The 20,257-nt window shown below is 40.2% G+C and overlaps 1 protein-coding gene across 1 annotated transcript in view; it reads right to left on the bottom strand.

Moving 5' to 3' along the window:
• The window catches only part of SORCS3 (sortilin related VPS10 domain containing receptor 3), a 273,977-nt gene that overhangs the window by 25,478 nt on the left and 228,242 nt on the right, over positions 1-20,257 (bottom strand). Inside the window, exons 15-18 of the mRNA XM_042863904.1 lie at positions 8,531-8,648; positions 6,852-6,985; positions 2,576-2,689; positions 946-1,117 (exon numbers count right to left, since the gene is read on the bottom strand). Coding sequence (XP_042719838.1) covers positions 946-1,117; positions 2,576-2,689; positions 6,852-6,985; positions 8,531-8,648 — 538 coding nt within the window. The remainder of the gene's footprint in view (positions 1-945; positions 1,118-2,575; positions 2,690-6,851; positions 6,986-8,530; positions 8,649-20,257) is intronic.

Genomic DNA, 20,257 nt, shown 5'->3' with positions numbered 1-20,257 from the left:
TCACACGAAAAAATACTTCTCCATGTCCAGACTTAGAGTACCTTATATTCTTGAAGGTCTATGTGGCCAATGTAGTCTACTCTCCTCCCTGCACAGAAGTACAGTAACTGCAAACAGAGCAGTCACATAAGCCCCTAAATATCAAATCACAGACCAGAAAAGGCAAAAATATTTTGAGAAAAACAGTCCAAAGGCATACAAAATGCCCTAGCTATCTAACTGTCCACCAGGCCACAATACTACAATGGCAAAGGTTGCAATGTATGAGTTCACCAAGCAAAGGGATATCCAATTCAAACCACGGGAAATACCTCAATGTTTTGATGCTTCAATCACCAGCATGGCACTGTATGTTTGTGCTACTGTTTGTGCTACTATTCCTAAAGGAGGAATCCTACCAGATTAAAAATAAAACAAATACACATTGGGGAACTTGGAGGTGGATTGAGGAGGCTCCATTCCTACTGCAAAGCAACAATGTTTAAACATCCGTCGCTGCTTCCCATGAGCCTGAACACTTCCCAGCATTCTTAACCTTTCCTAACAGTGCTTCACCTAGATGGAACTAAAGGTTAGCAACCCAGAAACTGGGAAATGGTGAGCATAAAGACTCTATCTCTGACTCAACAACTCCCAAAACTGCAGCTCACTGGAAGCAGCAAGAAGCTACTGGGAAAATAAGATTTTCACCGTATCACCAGATCTGTCATTCTTCAACAGCATCCTTCACTGGCAGGCAAGATAACCAGGCAGATACACATATGAATTGACACAATATTATTTGCATCTGTGTTTCATGCACAACGCTCTCATAAATTCCCCCAGGTCTCAGTAACATTCAGAATTCTGTAACCTTGCCTTTTCCTCTTAGCTGTCTGACAGATGAAGGAAAAAGAGTATCAGTCCTGCCATGCTGTGAATGACTTGCTGAGTTTGGAAACACACCTCTTCCATAAGGATGATGAAGGTGGCATTGTGCCCCTGCTCGGTAACCAACTTTCCATCGCTGGTGACGATGTGCAGTCCTCGAGGTGCTTTTCCAGGGCACTTCTCCATCTTGGCCTTATACTTCTCCCGCAAGCCATCTGTGCAGTTGTTGGACACAATCCTTCGGTATCTGGGAGCAGAAATGAAAGGAAATTGGGCCAGGCAATGGCCCAAGGTGGAAAGGTTTCTTTTTTGTTATTTGCCCGTAATAATGTATGCATTTCCTCAAAGGCTAACTGCTTGTATGACTTCCTGACTGAAAGGAAGAATCACAAATCTAACACCTTATTAAGCCAGAGAAAACCAAACAAATCACAATCCAGCCTTCTCCAGAGATTCTCAGCAGCACCACAGAGAACAGACACTTATTATAGAGGTCAATTACTCTGTGTTTTTAAAAGACTGAGAATTTCCCCAATTTGCTATGCCTGCAGGATTGCACCCTGCATCCCAGCTTTTTATTACATTGTGTCTGCTTCCATTCTGCTAGTAAGAACTTGGAAGGATCTGGTAATGGCTTCGTCCAGTTCAATTTTAAAATTATTCATGGAAAAGGTTTTTCTCTTGAATCTGCTTGGAAGATATTAGCAAATTTGCAAGATGCTTGGCTATTCCCAGTGCTGTGACAGAGATTAACCCTTTCTGGTAATTTCATACTAAAAGATAGGGTTGGCTAAGAAGGTCCAGATTCCAGCAATTTTCTTCTTGTACCCTGTCCAGAAGGCCACAAACAATCACACTGGCCAGGGCTTTCATTACATCCCATATTTATAGCAACCTTTGAGATGAAAGGGGATAAGGGGAATGTTATTTCTGAAGCAAAATGGCTCCAGACTCACAGCAGCCACATTTTCTTCAGCCACTCCCAAATATCAACCTTAAATCACCCTGTCCATAATAGACAGGCATGCAGAACCCATGATTTAGAAGCAGTCCTGTAAACTCTTAAGCGCCTGCAGTGCCTGAGGAGGAACATCACAGTTTTGCATCAAGTGCAACAACATTTAGATTATCACCCACACAACAGAATAACATTTGCAAATGATACTACCATAATAGACTAACATTTGCTGTATGTTCTGGGTATAACCAAGAGAACCCAGCACATGTGTTTTGTTTGAAATTTCACTGCACTGTGTATACAACGTGAAAATAGCAGGGGGAAAAAAAAATCACAAGGTGAAAACTGTTCATTTTACCCTTACCAAAAGCTATAATAAATAAGAGCTTTAAAAAAAGAAAGAGGTTTAATGAAATATAGGGTGAAATACCATGAACCTGCTCTTTTAAATGTTCAACTTTCTCTCAGATGCACCTTCTGGATTTGTGTTTTAATTTTGAAGCAGAGGAGCTTCAATTCTAGGCTCCAGAGATTACATATCACTTGATAGCAATACAATATCTACATGTCACTTATGTTAATGTGCTTCTCCCTGTCTCTGAAGAATGAGGCAATGTTCCATACAGATGCAGCTGCAAACACCACCACACGAGTAAGATTGGACAACAGCCAAGCAAGATGTGGAGGAAAAGGTCAGACAAGGTTCTCTTGTCTACCAAAACCAGAGAGCTGTCAATGTTCACTTACCCAGTGCTGTTCAGATAGCTTTGACCAATGCTGCAGTCCTTGGATAGGGAGGACAGACTGAACCAGAAGGCTGGGATACACTGGTTGTTGTTGTGCCTCTCATAGCCGTAGTCACTATGGAGACAATAAGTCATGAGTGTATTTCTGTTCATATTCACTGGATTTAGCTCACCTTTAAGCAGTGCTTCTGCTCTCCAGTGTGTGTGTTGGCAGCTCTGGATGGCACAGCATTGCAGATTAGGATCATTCCGAGACAAAGCGCCTGATTAGTTTGTGAAACCTGACAACACCAGAACTACCAACATTGCAGAACACCAGTGAACTTCTGTTTCTGTTGGCATCAAAACATGGACAAGGATTCAGAAGAAAAAAGATATCGTTAATTTTTCTCCCATTAATTAATAATCAATCATATTTGTTGGGTTCTTTTGGTGCGCATGCTTTTTACAGTCTTTGCTTTTAGAATAATTCAGACTAACTCTGCAATGATGATACTTCTTCACAAGGAAGTGCTTTGGAATATGAAACAGTAGGAACACTTCTTGAACAACTAGCTTAGGTATGTCTATAAACATGTATGTTAATGGCTCTTTGACCAAGCTAAGGCTGGCCTATTAAAAAAATAGCTTATGTTTTTCCAACTCTAAACTTAAACAGCACAGAAAATACGATATCGAAGGATTAAACAGTATTGTTTTAAGTGAGGAAGTAATCCAGAGTACTGATGCTTCTTTAGATCGCCGAAAAGTAGAACTACGCGTAATTGCATTTAAGACTATTTTTACAGCTTCCTTTGCATGCCAATACAACGATGAAGCAATGGGATTAATCCAAAGCTTTCCACAAGCTTTAATAGGCTCTCAATCGAGTTTGTATGCATATCCTTTATTGGTAGGCCGGATTCAAGGGGTAAATAAAAATGAAATTTAGATTTTTGCCTGAAGCAGGTTAACAAATGCCAACAAATTAAACCTATGTGGAAACACAGACACTGCAGAAGTCACTGCCTTGAAAACACTCTAAGCACTTTAGGACACTCTTGGCTTTATCCTTTCCCCTGTTCAGGGCCTGAATTGCCAGCAGAATGTCTCCAGGAGGAGCTTTGGTGAGACAAAATTGTGTTATGTCTCCAGTGACCCCAGATGCTACTTTCTTTTTTGGAGGGCAAAAATTCTGCAAGCTACTTTAAAAGGTTCAGAGATTCCCTAATGCTCTTTCCCTCAACATTCAATTTAATCATTCTCAGTGGGTCCGACCTGCGCAGTCAACAATGCCTGGCAGTGACTTGGTAATTAAAAATATTCAGGAGGAGCTGTACTTTGCCCCAAAGAAGAAAAGAACTGCATAAATATTTAATAAAATTAAAGACAACATTGCTGTATGCCCTTAAGGTTCTGTGCTTGTTCATTAACTTCTGGTAAACGTATATTAAAACCTTGTGTGCTGCCCACCTTCCTTCTCATGAGCCCCAGGGTTTGCATAAGTTAAAGAAATAATCAAGTCCAGCTGCTGTGCTGTCGTTTTCAGGAAAGCTATCTTGACAGAGTAAATAAAGAAGCAGGAGGAGAGAAAAGAAAGATCAGTAAGCATTTTAATAACACTTCTGAGTTCATTCTGCCATTCTCTGTCAAAAATGGCAAAGCTTTTATTTTTAAAAATGACGGTGAGGGTTGGAAGAAATCACCCTTGACCTTGACTTGTGAGTATTTGTTGAATTGTGACCCTGGATTACAGTTTTATGCCCCTGAAATTCAGATTAGCCTCATATCTAACAGCAGGAAACTGATATCACTGCTAGATGAGGCAGACAGGGGCAAAGGCTCTATGACCAAATGAGAAGGAGAACAGTTGTCACAGCTTGTGCTGTAGGGCTCCTACAGACATTTGTTCCTTCCGCACAGCTCTCGAAGACAGGCGTGATCAAACCTCGTAGCGTGGGATGCTCTGTAAATAGAACAAGCCTCCAAAATTACTTACTGGAGAAGACTGGACTCAGTCTTTTAGGACCTGCTGGTGACTGTACTCACACAACACAAGCTGTCAGCCCCTCTCCTTTCTCTGGCTCTCCATGGGATGTACTCCGTTCACAAGTAAGAGACCAGTTGGTGTTTCCAAGAACAACTGATGATTGCAAACCCAGTCAGACAGGCTTAGTAGATATCTTCCTTTTCAAAAGCACCAAATGAAAGAGTAGGAGCGGTGCCTCCAACTGTAGATATGTACAGTGGAGGCATATCTCTATCAGATCCCCCGTATAGAGCCTTCTTCTAGTCAGCAAAGAGAAGAGGTGCTCCTCAGTACCTGCCATTCTCATGTGAACATCCAAAAGGCTGATGAATCATATCCTAGAATAATGTGTATCTTGTCACTAAAAGACTACCTCATCCTTTAGAAGTCAACAGTCAGAGAAGATGAGTATATGCCTCTCCTCTTTGAAAATCATCTTTAAGATAAATTGAGCTTAACACCCCATTAACAACACTGTTAGCACTTTTAGTTTGTTTGTTTTTTTTTTCATTACAATTGCCCCATATCTTCTTCCAATCAGCCCTTAAGAACTAGCATCAAATCCTACCCTTAATGTGAAGCTAGTCCTTCTGATTCTCCATTAGCAAAGGAGACAAATATACAATCACAGATGTTAGTTGGCAGTGCAGAGTCTGAAACAAAAAGCAGCTTGCTGTCCTCTAACTGCATCTCTTATGCAGGACTGGCAAGGTTAGTAGCAATATTCTCTCATGTTAGTGGGAAAATTAAGCAAAAATGATACTAAACGCATGCAAGGAGCAATTAAACGAAAAGGTGCGTTCTGATGCAAACACTTTTTGAGGCAGAACAGCATTTAAGGCCAATTTAGTTTTCCACTTCAGCTTAGAAAATATAAGCTTCACTGTGAAATTATAAAGCTGGTGAGGCACAAAGCAAAGAGCAAACTCATAAGCCTCTCCAGAGATTAGTGCTTGGTGCGGCTCAGAGGCATATGCCAATGCCAAGGGCATATACTGCAGGGCAAGATACTTTGTTCATCCTGTAAGTTCTCAGGATGAGAACAAAGGGAAAGATCTCCTGAGTCAAGCTAAGGAGTCTCAGACGTAATTTTGGCATCAGGAACAAATTAAGCAGCCATCCAGATAAGATGAAAATCTCTGCTCTATTTCCCTGAACACCTTACAGAGACAAACTACTCCAATATTCAATAAATCACTCTTGTCCATATTTTTATTCATTTTTTCTGTATTTCAGCGTGTTCACAATCTAAAAAGAAAGTCTCAGCTAGCCTAGGTCCAAATAAGTGTGCAGACCTTGTGCCTCACATTTCCTCAGGCTGAATTCAAAGATAAGTGAAGTTTTCATGAATCACACTGATACTAAATCAGATACTGATCCTGATAAACAGCTATAAAAATGAAAATCAGTTTTCTCAGGGTTATTTTCAACCTCATTTAAATGATGTTCTGATCATGTAGGCTCAGACATCACAGCTACTGACAGTCTTAAATCCTTCAAGTATTGCCTATCACGGGTTCCCCATAGGATATCCTTGTACAGAAATCCTGGACTGTTACATATTTCTCTAACTCCTGTCCCTGAGCACATAAGCATATAAGCAGTATCAAAGAGCAGTTCATTGTTTCTCTGTTTATATTTTTAAGCTGCTTTCAAAATGACCTTACAGCAGTTCAGAAATAAAAGCCCCATTAAATTAGAAATACTAGCACTTATGCAAAACAAGAGGCTACATCTGATAAGGTTGGGCTGTACAATCACATCACTGAGGCATTTTCCGAGATTTATCAACAAAACACTGCTAAAAAAGCACAAAAATGGTTCCCCAGAATTCAAAGGAATAATAATCTAAAATGTGTACGTTTTGCTAGCTTGCTCCCAAGATATTCAATGACCTTTGAAGTGAGTATAGAGAAAATTCCCTTTTCCTACTATAAAGGACATGCTTTGGACCAAAGAGAATAGTCCTGGCTGTCACTCTTTTAAAAACGATGGATGTAGGAATGTCAATCAGTACTCGCATTTTTCTACTTTTGAATTCCAGGCTTGGATTTCTCACAGAGATTAACAAAAACCCCCTGCAAACAATAGGGATGCATCTCTCACATGGTGGATATAAGAATCACATATATGCTACATGGTGCAGTCAAATTCACAAAGCTGCATGAGACCTCGTTTCCCCCTCAGGTTCTTTGTCCAGGTGGTAGTTCAAACACTGCCAATGCTACAAGAAGAAGCTCTGCAAAATTTACCAAAATTACACACTCACCATTCAAAGTCCCCTTGACCACAGATACAGGGTTCAGACACCACAGTTTGGGAATAGTCTCGACCCAGGGAACACTGAGATCCAGGCTTGCGTTTTTTATAGATCTTCCTCTCTCCCATGACACAAGGTTCCCCCTTTGGCAAAGACAAGGAGGAGAAAGAAAAACAGAGAGTTGTAGTAGCACCTGGGCCCTAAACCATGCATTTTAACAACGAAACAAAAGACAACAAAAGCATGCATTTACCACAGGGAGAGTTGAGAGCTTAAGAGTCTAGCTGCCTTTCATTACTCTTGACTCTGAAAACTCAAAAAGCACCTTGGGAGTACCCACAAGCACTGTGTTCAGCACTTGAGTCGGGATGCTAGCCACAGTGCACCCATAATGCCTTAGTATGCGAGCCATCACCTGGTTCATGTGGTATTTCAGAAGGCACCCACTACAGCTTTTAGTCCTATGAATTATCCTGAGAAGAAATGGGAATGAACCCCTAGGTTTCTTTTACATGTCAGATAACACTGATAATGGGAAGAACTGCTTGAGTCTGAAACCCAAAATCAAGTTGTCAGTCTCAGGAGTCCTGGCTCCCCTCTTCTTTCTCTGGTAGACCTGGCTTCACTACAGGCTTCAAGTAATTTTGATGGCATGTTACATTTGGTTTTGTGCACACAAAGTTTTTCAAGAGCATTACTGTGTACACCTTATCTAAAAGAAATGTTGGACATTTTGGCACGTTGTTACAAGCAGAATTTTCTCTGAGGCAGAAATAATTTATCTACATAAAAGTAAGTTTAAAAAGACAGCATCTAATTGAAATATTTCTTTCCCAATAATAGTGATTCCCAAGATGGCTGCCTGGCCACACACGTCCTTTCTTTTCTTTCATTTAAATTTCTTTCATGTATTCTCTTCTATAACTTTAGTCATCTGATACATCTTTGCCTTATTAATGTTCATTTCTAATTCATGGGTTTCATACAGGAAAATCACAGTGCCAATAGTTCTGGCTCCACTTTAGTTCCCCTGCAGGGAGTGGGACATCATACTGGTGGCCCATAACCCATAATGAATCTTCAGAGCGTATTGAGCTCCTTCTAGCTCCTTCAGCTCTAGCGGCTTCAGGATCCAAGTATATCCAGTATGAAAATAAGACAGAATGTATGAAAAGAAAAGTATGTATCTTTGAATAAAATAATTTGGTTTTCTCTAGTGGCTTTTATTCAAGGACTCCCCAGAGTTTTACAGACACCTGCAGGATCTGAAAGATGAATAAATGTTTTTATTTTCATGTTCGAGTATGGAAAATAGAGGCAAAGTGAAAGAAAATTATTTTTCTGAGTCACTGATAAAGCTACAAAGAGTTCAATGTCTTCTACGTTTCAATCACAAGGTGAGGTTTTACATTGCCACGAACATCAAGGGCAGAAAGATCCACCTGGTAAAATGGAATATTTTAATACAAGGAAAAGTTAACAACTTCCCAAACTTGCCTGGAGAAGTCTGACCCCATGTTTATTTATGTGTATATTTCAGGGGAAATAAAGCATCAACAGGTTAGAATTGTGACTTGATGTACGTAAAAAACATGCTCTGCTGAAAAGAATGTATATATTCCTAAATGGAAACACAGGGTATCAGAAAAGGACCCCCCCCTCATCTCCTCCCTATAAAGTCAGAGTACCTGATTGTGCAAATGCCAGGTTTGGTAGTCATCTTTGTTACACTTCCGGCTGAAGATAGGCTTGTAGTCCACCTTGACCAGCTGCCATTCAGAACGGAGACTGAAGTGCCCAAAAATTCTAAGAGAGAGGGAAAAAAAAAAGAACCAGAATCAGGCAGGGATATTCTTCCACTAAGCACAACAAGCTCTGATTCTAATGCAAAAATCTAGGTACTGCTCAGAACAGTAAAGAGCCACACTAGAAAGTTACACATCTAAAAAAAGGGAGGGAGCTACTCTGATGAATATATCTATTTTTTCTGCCTCAAAATCAATCCTTTTCTTCATGTAATCAGTCTCTTCACTGCTCAGCTGCCTAGTTGCATAAACTTACTACTTCAAATTTTTGTAAAAAATACACCTGATATAACATTTGGGACATGGACTATAGGCAAGAAACCTGTAAAGATGACAGCCTCCCTTCTAACTTGTAAAAGCTATGCCTTTTTTTAAAAGCACTCCTACAACTAGTAGGGTGGGATTATAAAGTGTCACCACTGTAAGGTTATCATCTGAGCTTCTTCTCAATTCTTTTGAGTAGGTCATGCATCATCAGCAGTCACTGATCACAGTCAACAGTTCAACAAAGTAAGTAATAAATTGATTTTCAGGATGAAAATAACATCTTCCCCACACAACTCCAGGAGACCTCAAGGCTCATGCTGAGTAAAGCTGTTGGAGCTGAAGTCAGTGCTCAGAAACAAAGGGGAAAGGACTCACTTTAATTTGTAACCAAAACACAGACCAGTTACAAATAGAATCTTGAAAGTGATCATATAAAATTAATTAGCACCGGAGCCCAAGCTTGGACCTTGCTTGCATGTTGGCAGTAGAGACAGTTATCAAACACATCTCTCTAAATCCCTTCCCACCTAAACAATCCTTCGTCATCTGCACGGGAAACTATATCTAGTATCCTAAGTTCCTAGAAAAGAAGGACCAAAGCAATGACGAGCACTGGTGGAACACATCACTAAACAACCATCACCCCAAAGACTAAGGGAATTTTCCTATTCGTTTGGTCAGCCATGGTTTTCTCAGTAAGAAGCAGTTTTTCAAGCCACTGCAGCTGGATTTACAGAGAATTGTGTAATAGGAGGAGATCAGGGCAGGAATACAGGTGACCAGACTTTAAAAGTCATAATACAACAGTACACATATTCATTGACTGGGGGAGCACATTAAAAAAAAAACAAAAAAAAAACAACCATAATTATGTTGATTTGTCGTTAGAACAAAATGTCTTGGTCATGTTCAACGAATACATAAAAGAACCTAAAAACTCACTGTCATTACTTATCCAAAATATGAGTTCTGGATTAAAAGACTCTGTGTATATTGAAACTGAAACTTTTCTGACAGTCATTCAGCAATGGCATCATATCACTCTTGCAGCAAAATTCAGAAAGCAGAGAAAAAGCATTTTTTTCATTAGATATATTCCTATATGTTATTTCTTATATCTTCCACTAATCTACATTTTCAGCCAAGCCACTTACAAGAAATAAAGTTTTTGTTATTTCAATTATTCCAGACTAGAAAAGAAAGATTGAGAGATACAGATGATTTACAAAATTCCCTATGAAAGTGAAGCAAAAGAGAAAATTTATCTCGAGTTTTCAGATCCGCAATCCAGATCCCGCTGTGACCCCTCTGTTACTCCAGTTTCCCAGAATTTTCACTGTAATCACTTTGTGTTGCTGGCTTTGCTCTCACCTCACTACCCAGACAACTAACTTCAGGCCAGATCATGACTTTGTCTTGTCACTGGTTAAATCCCACCAGCTCTTGTGCCACAACTGCTTTCACTCCATGCACTTACAGGGTGCTCATCTGGCCATGGTATTACTGCACAACTGGGCAGCTCTCCCATGAATCTGGTTTGACGCATGACTGAAATGTCATTCCTGCAAAGCAGAAACTCAGCAAACTCAAATCTTTTAGCCCAGCAGATTTATATCAGTTCAGGATTTGACCTATGTGTGTGTAACACAGAAGACAGAGCAAGGGGAAGAGAGAACATACAAACACTTGCCTGAACCCAAAAGATAATAGGGTTAGAGAAAGCCAATGCTTCACAGCATCTGAAGGAAAATGTTGTTCCTAGGAGTGAACCTTAACTAACTGTTCAAGAAAGAAAGTAAAATGCTTCTTTGTGCTACAAAAATCAAGCAACTAGAATCACCAGAACCCTTGCTTTTTAAATGTGTTAGAGCAAGCTAAAAACCCTCTGTCACTGAAATTCCTGCATGATAACAATAATTAATGAAAAAAAAACAAGGATTCCTAAGTGGAAGGCTATATATTAGCATTCCAAAAGCGCAGAGCATTAGCTACTCTTTAATTAAATGATTTCAAAGAAGATCTTTGTATATAATTGCTATAATTTAGATGGAAACAATACTACTCTAAATGTAATTAGAGGAGTGTGAACAGAGAGGGATGTTTTTCTCTGTGTTGCAGAGATGGTTATGGGTCACTTGATTCCTGAAGTGGCAACTTTTTCCTCTCCTGCTAATAAAAAGCTTCTTAAGCCTGATCCGTCTCTGCAGTGCAGCCTTTAGAGTGAAGAACTGCACATATGCAGAGCACCTAGCAAGCAGCTGCACTGTGTGAACACGGCTCACTGGTCAAACAACCCAGACGCCTACGGTACTTTTCAGTTGGGGAGGTGAGCCAATGACAAAGGTTACATTGCATTTCAAGATTGAAAGTATGAAAGTTTGAAACTTCCATAAAAGTAAGCAAATTTGACAAATGGAAAGGAGATCTGAGTTATCTGCGGAGCTCCACTGAACTCCCTAACACCTTTTTCTGGGAAGTGATGAAAACTTTCATCTTTTTTTTGGCATTAGAACTAAGATAAACAAACCATCAAAGGGAACAAATTCTCACTGCATGTTACAGCTGAAGTCTACTTTTATCAGTTTTGTGAACTATATCATTGGATATTTTACCAAAGTGATTCAAGGTGCATCCACCTGATCCCCTCCACAATCTCCGTTTCAGGGTCACCAAGCCCATCCAAGAAGGCTGGGTAGATAGCAGAGTGTTCAAACATCTTAAACTGCTGGTGTTAACATGTCAAAAGTGCTCAGCATTAAGTGTTTTGATAAGAATATTTGGATTTCTTTATCCAGCCAGCTGCTTTTGGAAGAGCTGTAAAGGCAGGACAGGAGACAGCATACAGGAGGTAGCCACAGGACAGAAAAATCTTACACACTCTTTACCTCAGCAGTATGGTGTGTTTTTTCTCATTTTTGAACCTCTCGCTTTTAGAAATAAAACAAGTCTCAATCACTCAAGGAGAGAAACTGAAAAAGGGCCGGTGGGAATTTATTCCTCCCCCCCCCCCCCCCCCCCCCAAGTGGTAAATCATCACATTGCTCCGAAGATACAATTTCATTTATCTTATCCAATCCCTTATGTATCTTAGTTTCTCATTTACTTTGTTTACTAAATTAGGGGTTGTTTTCTTTTTTTCCCCACCCTAAATATAACCAAACTATCAAGATGACAGAGAGGAAGAGCAGACATGATGTACTATGAATTTTGCCTCAATAACCTTGCCTACCATGGTCTGACTGGGAGCTCCTGAATGCTCATTGCAAGAGCAGAAGACAAAAGAAAGAAGCTGGGTTTTCAAGGTCTTACACTGCAAAGATAATGGTTTGATTTTTTCCAATATTTGTAGTCTGACCTGAAAGCCCTTGAGAAGCAGCAAATACAAGAATCCAGATGGCGTTTAGACAGTCAGTTTTCTGAGCAAGCTCAATTTAAAAAAGTTTCTCCAAACTAAGCCATAGAATGGCACTTTACTGACATTAGTCAGGGTAGATTTTATTCTGTTTTAAGCAGTTAAAACTCCACGTATAACCTCAGCCTGTCCTCCTCTAAGGACAGGCATCTTCTCAACTGGATCTATGCACCACTCACAGTGAAGCCATTGCTAGGAGACCAGAAAATTCTTCTCAATCTCTTCTTTTGAGAAACAAGGCAAGGCTTTTATTGCCAGAGCTTGATGCCATTAATTTGCAGCAAAATTACTAAGAACCTGAAAAACAATTCTGAAATGCTTACAGATTCATGATGGAGTCATTTTGGAAAAGGTCATTGGTAATGCTGTTATAATTATATCTTTCATTAATTTTTTAAACACACAATAACTTACAAATGTGGAATATAGTGACTGGATAACCTTGTACAGAAACTATTCAAGAGGGTTTTATATTTATACAGTATTCTATTGATGAACTGTAATGCTTTTTCCTTATTATCCCCCGCATTGTTGATAGCCGTGCTTTTTGCGTCATTGAATATTGTTCATACCTGACAGGTCAATGGGAAACCTTGGATAATCTGAGGGTCACAAAATAACAACTCATCCACCTCAAGACCACAGACTCAATCCCTGTCCCTGCCTAGATACGAGAAATAAATCTTCTCATTTAATAGTTTCTGCATCGATCTCAGAAAAACTGTCATCTGTATCCATCTGGATCTATTCCTTCTGGCAGCGTGAGATGAGCTGTCCAAGCACAGAAACAGAAATGCCTTTTCATGGCGAAATCAAGTTGTCTTCTACAAGTTTCATAGTAAATTGGCAAGACATTACATGAGGCATGCATTAAAGTTGTCTGTATTTGGCTGGTCTAGATATAGAGGTAGGATTTCTCAATAGTCAGCTCTAGCTTCTTTACATGTAATGAAAGATAACAGTCAAGATTCCCTGGTAATGCCTTCTGTTCTTAGTTTTGTCCATCTGTGAGATGACTGAAGATACAAAGCAAGGAAGCAATTGCTAAGGTCATCTTCACTACACAAAACATCAAACGTATACTACTTTCTGGAGCATTTTTCTTTCACTGGATATCAGCAATGTGAGAGGGATCAAAAGGTATCTCATTTTGCTTCTCACAAAGTATCTTGGCAGCCTCTGAAGTCAAGTTTTAACAAGATTAGCCCCCACAGAATAGATTGCTTATGTTTTAAGCATTTTGAATATCTAAAAACAAAATGAAAGCAAAAAACACTTCCAGTAGATAGCACATTTGTAGATGAACTACACAAAGATACAGAAGAATCAACAGAAGACTAGATAGAGAGCAAACCAAATATACACTTTAATTAATAACAGTAAAGGAAAAGCTGATTGCAGTATCAACACAAATAATTTAGGAAAACCTGAAACCAAGATTGTTGCTTCTTTTTTAATAACTAGTACTGTAGAAGAAAAAATGCTTGGAAAGGAAACATCCTAGCAAGCAAAAGAAAACAGTAAAATCTCCCAGAACGGTAAATGTTTCAGCTGATCAGAAATTGTGCTTTCATTGTGGATCACAAAAGGGAGAGAATAAAGCATGGCTGTCCTCTGGTTCCAGTTAAAATGCCTTTTTAGTCACATCTGTGCCTCTAGTGGGTAATTACAGGAGCAATACTGGAATGGGAGAATCCAAGAAATGCTATTAAGCCCAAACTGGAAGAACCACCTCCTGGAAAAGAATTGTGATTTTTCCAGTTCCCTGGAAAGGATGAAGCTCTCTCAAACATGGGCAAGACCGATGTCTGAGCAATCAGAACTGCAGGAGCACTGAGTGGTGAATCCACCACAGCTGAGCCCAGCAAGCTCAAGCATGCACTGCTGTTGCTGGATTTTTAAGAGCTAGCCAAGCACAGAAGACCACCCTCACTTTCCAGCAAGCATCAACAACATGGTTTGACAAGAAGAGGAAGAAGGGAGACTTGGTCACTTGTCAGCCGTGGTGTAGGGAACATTGGCCAACCATGAGGGTTGATTAGCAGAAAAGAAAACAAGATCCAGACAAATATATTAGCTCTAGCTGAGTGGTGACTGTGTCTCTGTATAAGGTCCTCTCACTTCTGTACTGCCTAGATTTAGCTTTCATTTCTTTTCCCATTAGCCAGGTTACACTCATACTACACTACCCGGGATAAGAGTAAGCCTACTGGCTCAGTGCATGCACATACAGAAGGACTCAGTAGATAAACACATCTCAATCATTAGTTGACATTCATAGTTTTTAAGACAGTAAAAGAAAATATTGACAATTTTGCACACAGACAAGAGCCCACTATGAAATCTGGATCTGAAGCATCTTTCTAAGAAAGTAGTAGGAAAGCAAGACTAGCTCTTGTGTGCAAGCTGTGCTGTTAGGGCTCAAAACACACAAGCAGCCACAGAACAACTGCAAATTATGCTGGGGTTAGGTTTTATGAATGGGGAGTAAGAGATGAGCCATTTCCCCATGAATTAAACATAAATCATGACTTTAGAGAAAACCAAATGGGCTGTGTAACCTCCTGATTGTATTTTATTAAGGTTTGGATGGAATTAGCATAAAAGGAGGTCACTAGTTACACGGAAATTGGATGGAAAGGGACTGAGACAAGGAAGTAGAATCTAATTGAGAGAGACACAGATCAGCAATTAGGGAGAGTGGAAGAGAAGCCAGAGTTATACTGTCTCATGACTGGCAAGATAATGCAGGGACCAAGAGACTGGAAATGAAGGAAATACAAAAGATGAAACATGGCACTGGAAAGGCATGCAACTGCCAGCAAAAAACACTTTCTAATTTTTTTCATGAACAATAAATACAGTCTTTAAGAGCCACTTTGGAGCTTTTAATTCAGTTGCTTTTGGCTGACCTGTTAACTAGGAACAGCAGCCCGAGGGCAACTGGGTGCTGATTCAGGGCTGCTACACTTCTGCCTGGGAATGGGAAAAAGAATGAGAAAAATGGCAAACATTCTAGAAAATGAAGATTAGTTTTCTTCTAAATAAAATATACTGACTATTTCGATCTGGTTTTCAGCTGCTGCAAATCAGTGAAACTCCTATAGAACATTTCAGATATAAGGCCATATTCTACCGCTCCTCATCAGAGTGGGAAAATGCATCGCCTCTGAAACTTCTAAGAATATATTAAAAGCAGACAGATGCTCCCATGATGACAAATTTGGAAATAAATTTGCTCAGAAAATCTTGGTCTGTATTCTATTTCCCAAAGGAAAAGGTCAAATCAAAATTTTCACAGAATTGCTCACACAGGCAAAATTTGAAGGAAATGGTTTATTTCCATGTCTAAGTGAAAGTGATTGCCATGACACAGAGATTTTCTGCAGAGGAGAAATTCTAAATGTTGGCCAGATTCGCTGAGTAGCAATCCATATCAAACTGCTCATGGAAAGCTGAAACATTGCCAGATTCTAGGTCAAGAGAGAGGGGATGGTACAAAGGTAGAGTTTCTACAAATACAGAGAAAAACAAAATCCTCCCATAAAAATCCCGCATGGTAGACCCTTTTCTCTCAGCTTTTGAAAACAGTTCTGGGATTATTCATCACCCTGATAGGCACTTCCTTTAAAGCACAAGAGGAGAACTACTGCAAATGATATGGTACAACATAGTTAGCAAGTAATGCCAAGTATTATTAGCAAGTAATCTGCAGAACATATAATTACGAAGCAAGCCTACTGCTTGGGCTCGATTTCTCCATTAACTGCACAAATACTGTGCAAGGCAATAGGAGATGAAGGGAACTTTTTAAATTTTTATTTTCTAATACAAAGTGCTATCAAAATAAGAGCTCACAGTATGATAAACCAAACCTTTTGAAATCCAGTCTCTAAAAAAATTACTGCCAGTGTGCCCAATACACTTTACATGACAATTGCTTCAAAAGAAATCCCAGTAACATGAAAGGGAGTGTAAGACACTTAGAAAGGGGGATAGGAAAGCACGTTAATTTTTAATGCTGTTTTTTTTTCCTTTTTTTTTTTTAATGGTGTTATCTCTCTTCTTCGAAGTAGCCATGAAATGAAACCAGTTTCTGACAGCTTGACAACTTGAAGATGCTGCCTCCTCTTCTAGAAAAGATACTGGTAGCTATCAGTGATCTGAGCATTTCCTAACAAGTCTGTGGTCCAAGCAGAGGCTGGATGACAGAACACTTTCAGTCATTTCAATCAGCCATCCTATGAAACAGTGGATTTCCAACCAGAGATGTTCAATACGTGTGGAAAACATTGCTCAGAACACAAAAGACCCAAATACATATAACAGGTATTTTCTGTGGTGGGTCAGGGTTACAAGCTTTTCCTGGCATAGACTATCAGAGAACCTGACATAGAATGACTCAGAAGAGGAGATCAGAGAATCATTTGAGTTGGAGGGGACATTTAAAGGCCATCCAGTCCAACTCCCCTGCACTGAACAGGGACACTTATAGCTCCATCAGGTGCTCAAAGCCTGACCTTGGGTATCTCTGGGATGGGGTATCCACCACCTCTCTGAACAAACTGTGCCAGCACCTCACTGCCCTTATGGTAAAAAAATATTTTCCTTACATCCAATCTAGACCTACCCTCTTTTAGTTTGAAAGTAAGATGAGAGCTGTACATAGTAAAGCAATAGTGTGAGGTGGTTGATCAGCTACAGAGGAAGAAGTTTCACGGGTTTGAATCAAAGGGATCATTAAACAGGGAAATCATGTACGATGAACATAAGAGGACAGGCTCTCCTTGGTAACAGAGGCTTGCAGCACCACCTGAGTGATGTAAAATCTCAAAGTATAGCACTGCTGCTCTGGAAAGCTGCTTTCAATCACTTGCTGCAGACAAACAATGAAAAATCTGTTAAGAGTGAATCCAGCAGCCAAGGCAGTGCTGAGTATGCCCCAGCTGCCAGAGAAGCTGTGAGCCACACCACCCTCTGCCCCGTGTGGGATCAGGGTCAGGCTGAGCAGAAAGGTGTTGAGGCCATAGTTTCTCAATCTGCCTGAAGCTGCTGGGATATTTTGGAATATTTTACAGCTTGCCCTAACTGAAAGGTGAAAGAATCTGAGAAAAAAGTTTGTGTACATCACTGCATCCCTGACCGTGCATCCCAGGGTTAGTGTGGGTGGTTAGTACAGTTCACCCCAGCTGCCGGCAGGAGAATAGAACAAGATATATCCATAAGATATATAATCCATCCATCACTTTTTGAAATTACAAGAAGTGTGTTCCATCCCTTGGATTGTTTTTGTCGCCTTCCTCTGGGCATGCTTTAACAGGTCCATGCCTCTCCTGTAATGAGGACTCCACATTTGGACACGGTACTCCAGGCAAGGCCTCACAGCGCTGAGCAGAGGGGCAGGATCACCTCTCACCCTGCTGGCCACACTGATTTGAGTGCAGCCCAAGATACAGTTGGCTTTCTGGGCTGCAAAGAAACACTGCTAGCTCATGTCCAGCTGCCATCCACCAGTACCCCCCAAGTCCTTCTCGACAGGCCTGTGTTCTATCCTCTCTTTCCCCAGCTTGTACTGATAGCAGGGATTGCCAGGACAATACGTGCCTAGAGCCCAATGCCTCCTCTGAGTATCATGGCTTCTGTCAGGAATCTTCTGAGTACACAGTGCAACTTCTGGGAACTGATCTCACGTCATAGCCATCCTTTTCCTAAGGCCCTATAAATCCCATGATTCTGTCTGAGAAAGGTTTCTCCAAACAGTTGTTCTCCTCATCTGATTTGTCTGTTCAGGCACCATCATAAGACCTCAGCTCACGCTGCAGCTATGAACAGCATAATCAATACTGTGTCGCTGCAAGCTGCTTAGGTGAATTCATGCAGCAATTCAACACCTAATGAATGTAGCACTCCTTTGGCAGGGAGATGAGAGAAGGAAGTGACACTGATTAATCTGTGATCATTAATAATGTTTTTAAGTCTTGCAAATGAAGATAATGATATGGGTAATCAACTGTCTTTCTTCAGGGTATAAACTGATCATCTACTAGGATAAAATGAGAATTCCTATAATACACATTTTCTTGTCCATTGTAAAATCACTTGATGGCATTAGCAGATTGATCATCTTCTCTCTAAGTTCCAACTATTCATCACTTCCAGATGGTTTTTGAAATTAGATTAACTGATCTAGGAGTGCAGCTCACTATAGCAAATGCCGCTATCCTCTCAATCATTTTGCTTTCCTAACTTAATAACCATACCTGCAATTTTTCTTTGAATATCAAATTTTACTTTTCTGTGTGCAGAGATATCATCAGAACCATTCTAATTTCATGGATCCTGTTTTAAAGAACCCACACAGAGGTTTTCACAGTGCAGTCTGAGCAGTCCCAGAAGTGAGGAAAATACAGTGAACTCACAGGGCCACATCAAAGTCCTGCGACAAAATTCACAGCCAAAAGTAAAGCCAGCTGCACCACAAATGGTTAGTGCAATTCATTAAAAGACACAAAAAGTAAACCTACAAAATGCAAGTCCACAATGCAAACAATAATTCAAAAATCACAGTCCTCTATTAGGTACCTAGCCAACACAGATAAATTAAGTTTTGAAATCTTGAAATTTTTCAAGCAGAGTGCAGCTAACAGACTTGACTGACGGCAGGAGAGTCTCTGTCCTCTGCTGGGCCACAGGAACTGAGCTACACCCTGTGTTTTTCTTTGAGAATGTTAGGAAAGAACCTCAATTACATATATGAAGAGCAGTCTCTCAGTGTTTTTGCCATCCACTTGCCTCTTCTCTCATCTGCTGAGATTGCAAACAAGGGTTTGCAGCTCTGAAGAGAATCAACTCTGTGGTTTGACAGCTTACCCAGAAAGGAGAAAGTTGTCTCCTCCGACTGTATCCCAAAGGCACTATTCTCTACCAAATGTCTGTTTTCACCTTACTTTTCTCAGCAAAACCACACAGAGGTGGCAGATCCACAACTCCCCACCCCTAAGCAAAGGGGCAGAATCGTTCAAGGACATTGTGTCAGCTTGTAATTTTCTTTTCCATACCAGCTTTTAAATGTGACAGCAAGACTTGAGCAGAAGGCAATGAATGTTGCCTTGCTTAAAGAGGAAAGATGGTAATCACCTTATCAGAAAGTGACAGAAAAATGACTCTTGACTCCTATGTAATTTTGAACTCAGTGGGAGCTTGGTCCTTGTAGCTGTTGCCCCCATCATATTCAATCTGCTGGACTTCTGCCAAGCACTAATCAGGATCTGACCACATTGCCTTAGTACCTGCACATACTTCATTGATGCCTTCCATAAGTCAGTCCGCTCTTCAGAATAAGAGTTAACTCATGGAATTCCTAGCTGTGATGTGACTACTAAACTTTTTAAAGGATTTAGGGAAAAAATTACTCAAAAAATTAGAAAAATAAATCATTACAGTCTTTGAAATACATAGGATACTGTGTCTGGCAAAGAAAGGCTCTTATTTGCAAATCTGTTTACTGGCAAAGATTACAAGGGAATTTATTTTTATTTTTATTTTTATTTTTAAATTGTTTCAGCATCCTCTGCTTGCTGTTGTTGGAACAGACAACTGAGCAAGAGGGAATTCCGGATTCAATCAATCCTGCCTGTGCTCTCAATACTCTCTTTCTCATCTCAGAAGTGTCCCAGCCTCCATCTCACCTTTTGCAGTAAAAGGTATTACAGCTTAGTCATTCTGCCCTGCTCTCCTGCCACCCCGTGATGGGTTGCCAACAATTACATGGATCTCCCAATAAAAAGTGCTCCCACTTCACCCTCTGGTAAAGCTGTATGGCCATGTAAATGAAAAGGTGTTGGAAAGTGCCAGGGCTCATAAGCTATTCATTTACAATTGGAAACTTTTTCTAATGTACACATAGCCATGGTAAAGAAAAGCAGCTACAC

This window comes from Lagopus leucura, unplaced genomic scaffold, assembly GCF_019238085.1.
Source record: "Lagopus leucura isolate 7727_CA_CO unplaced genomic scaffold, USGS_WTPT01 Super-Scaffold_741, whole genome shotgun sequence".
NCBI lineage: Eukaryota > Metazoa > Chordata > Aves > Galliformes > Phasianidae > Lagopus > Lagopus leucura.
The sequence above is the reverse complement of the archived record's forward strand: the minus strand, read 5'-3'. Positions and strand labels throughout refer to the sequence as shown.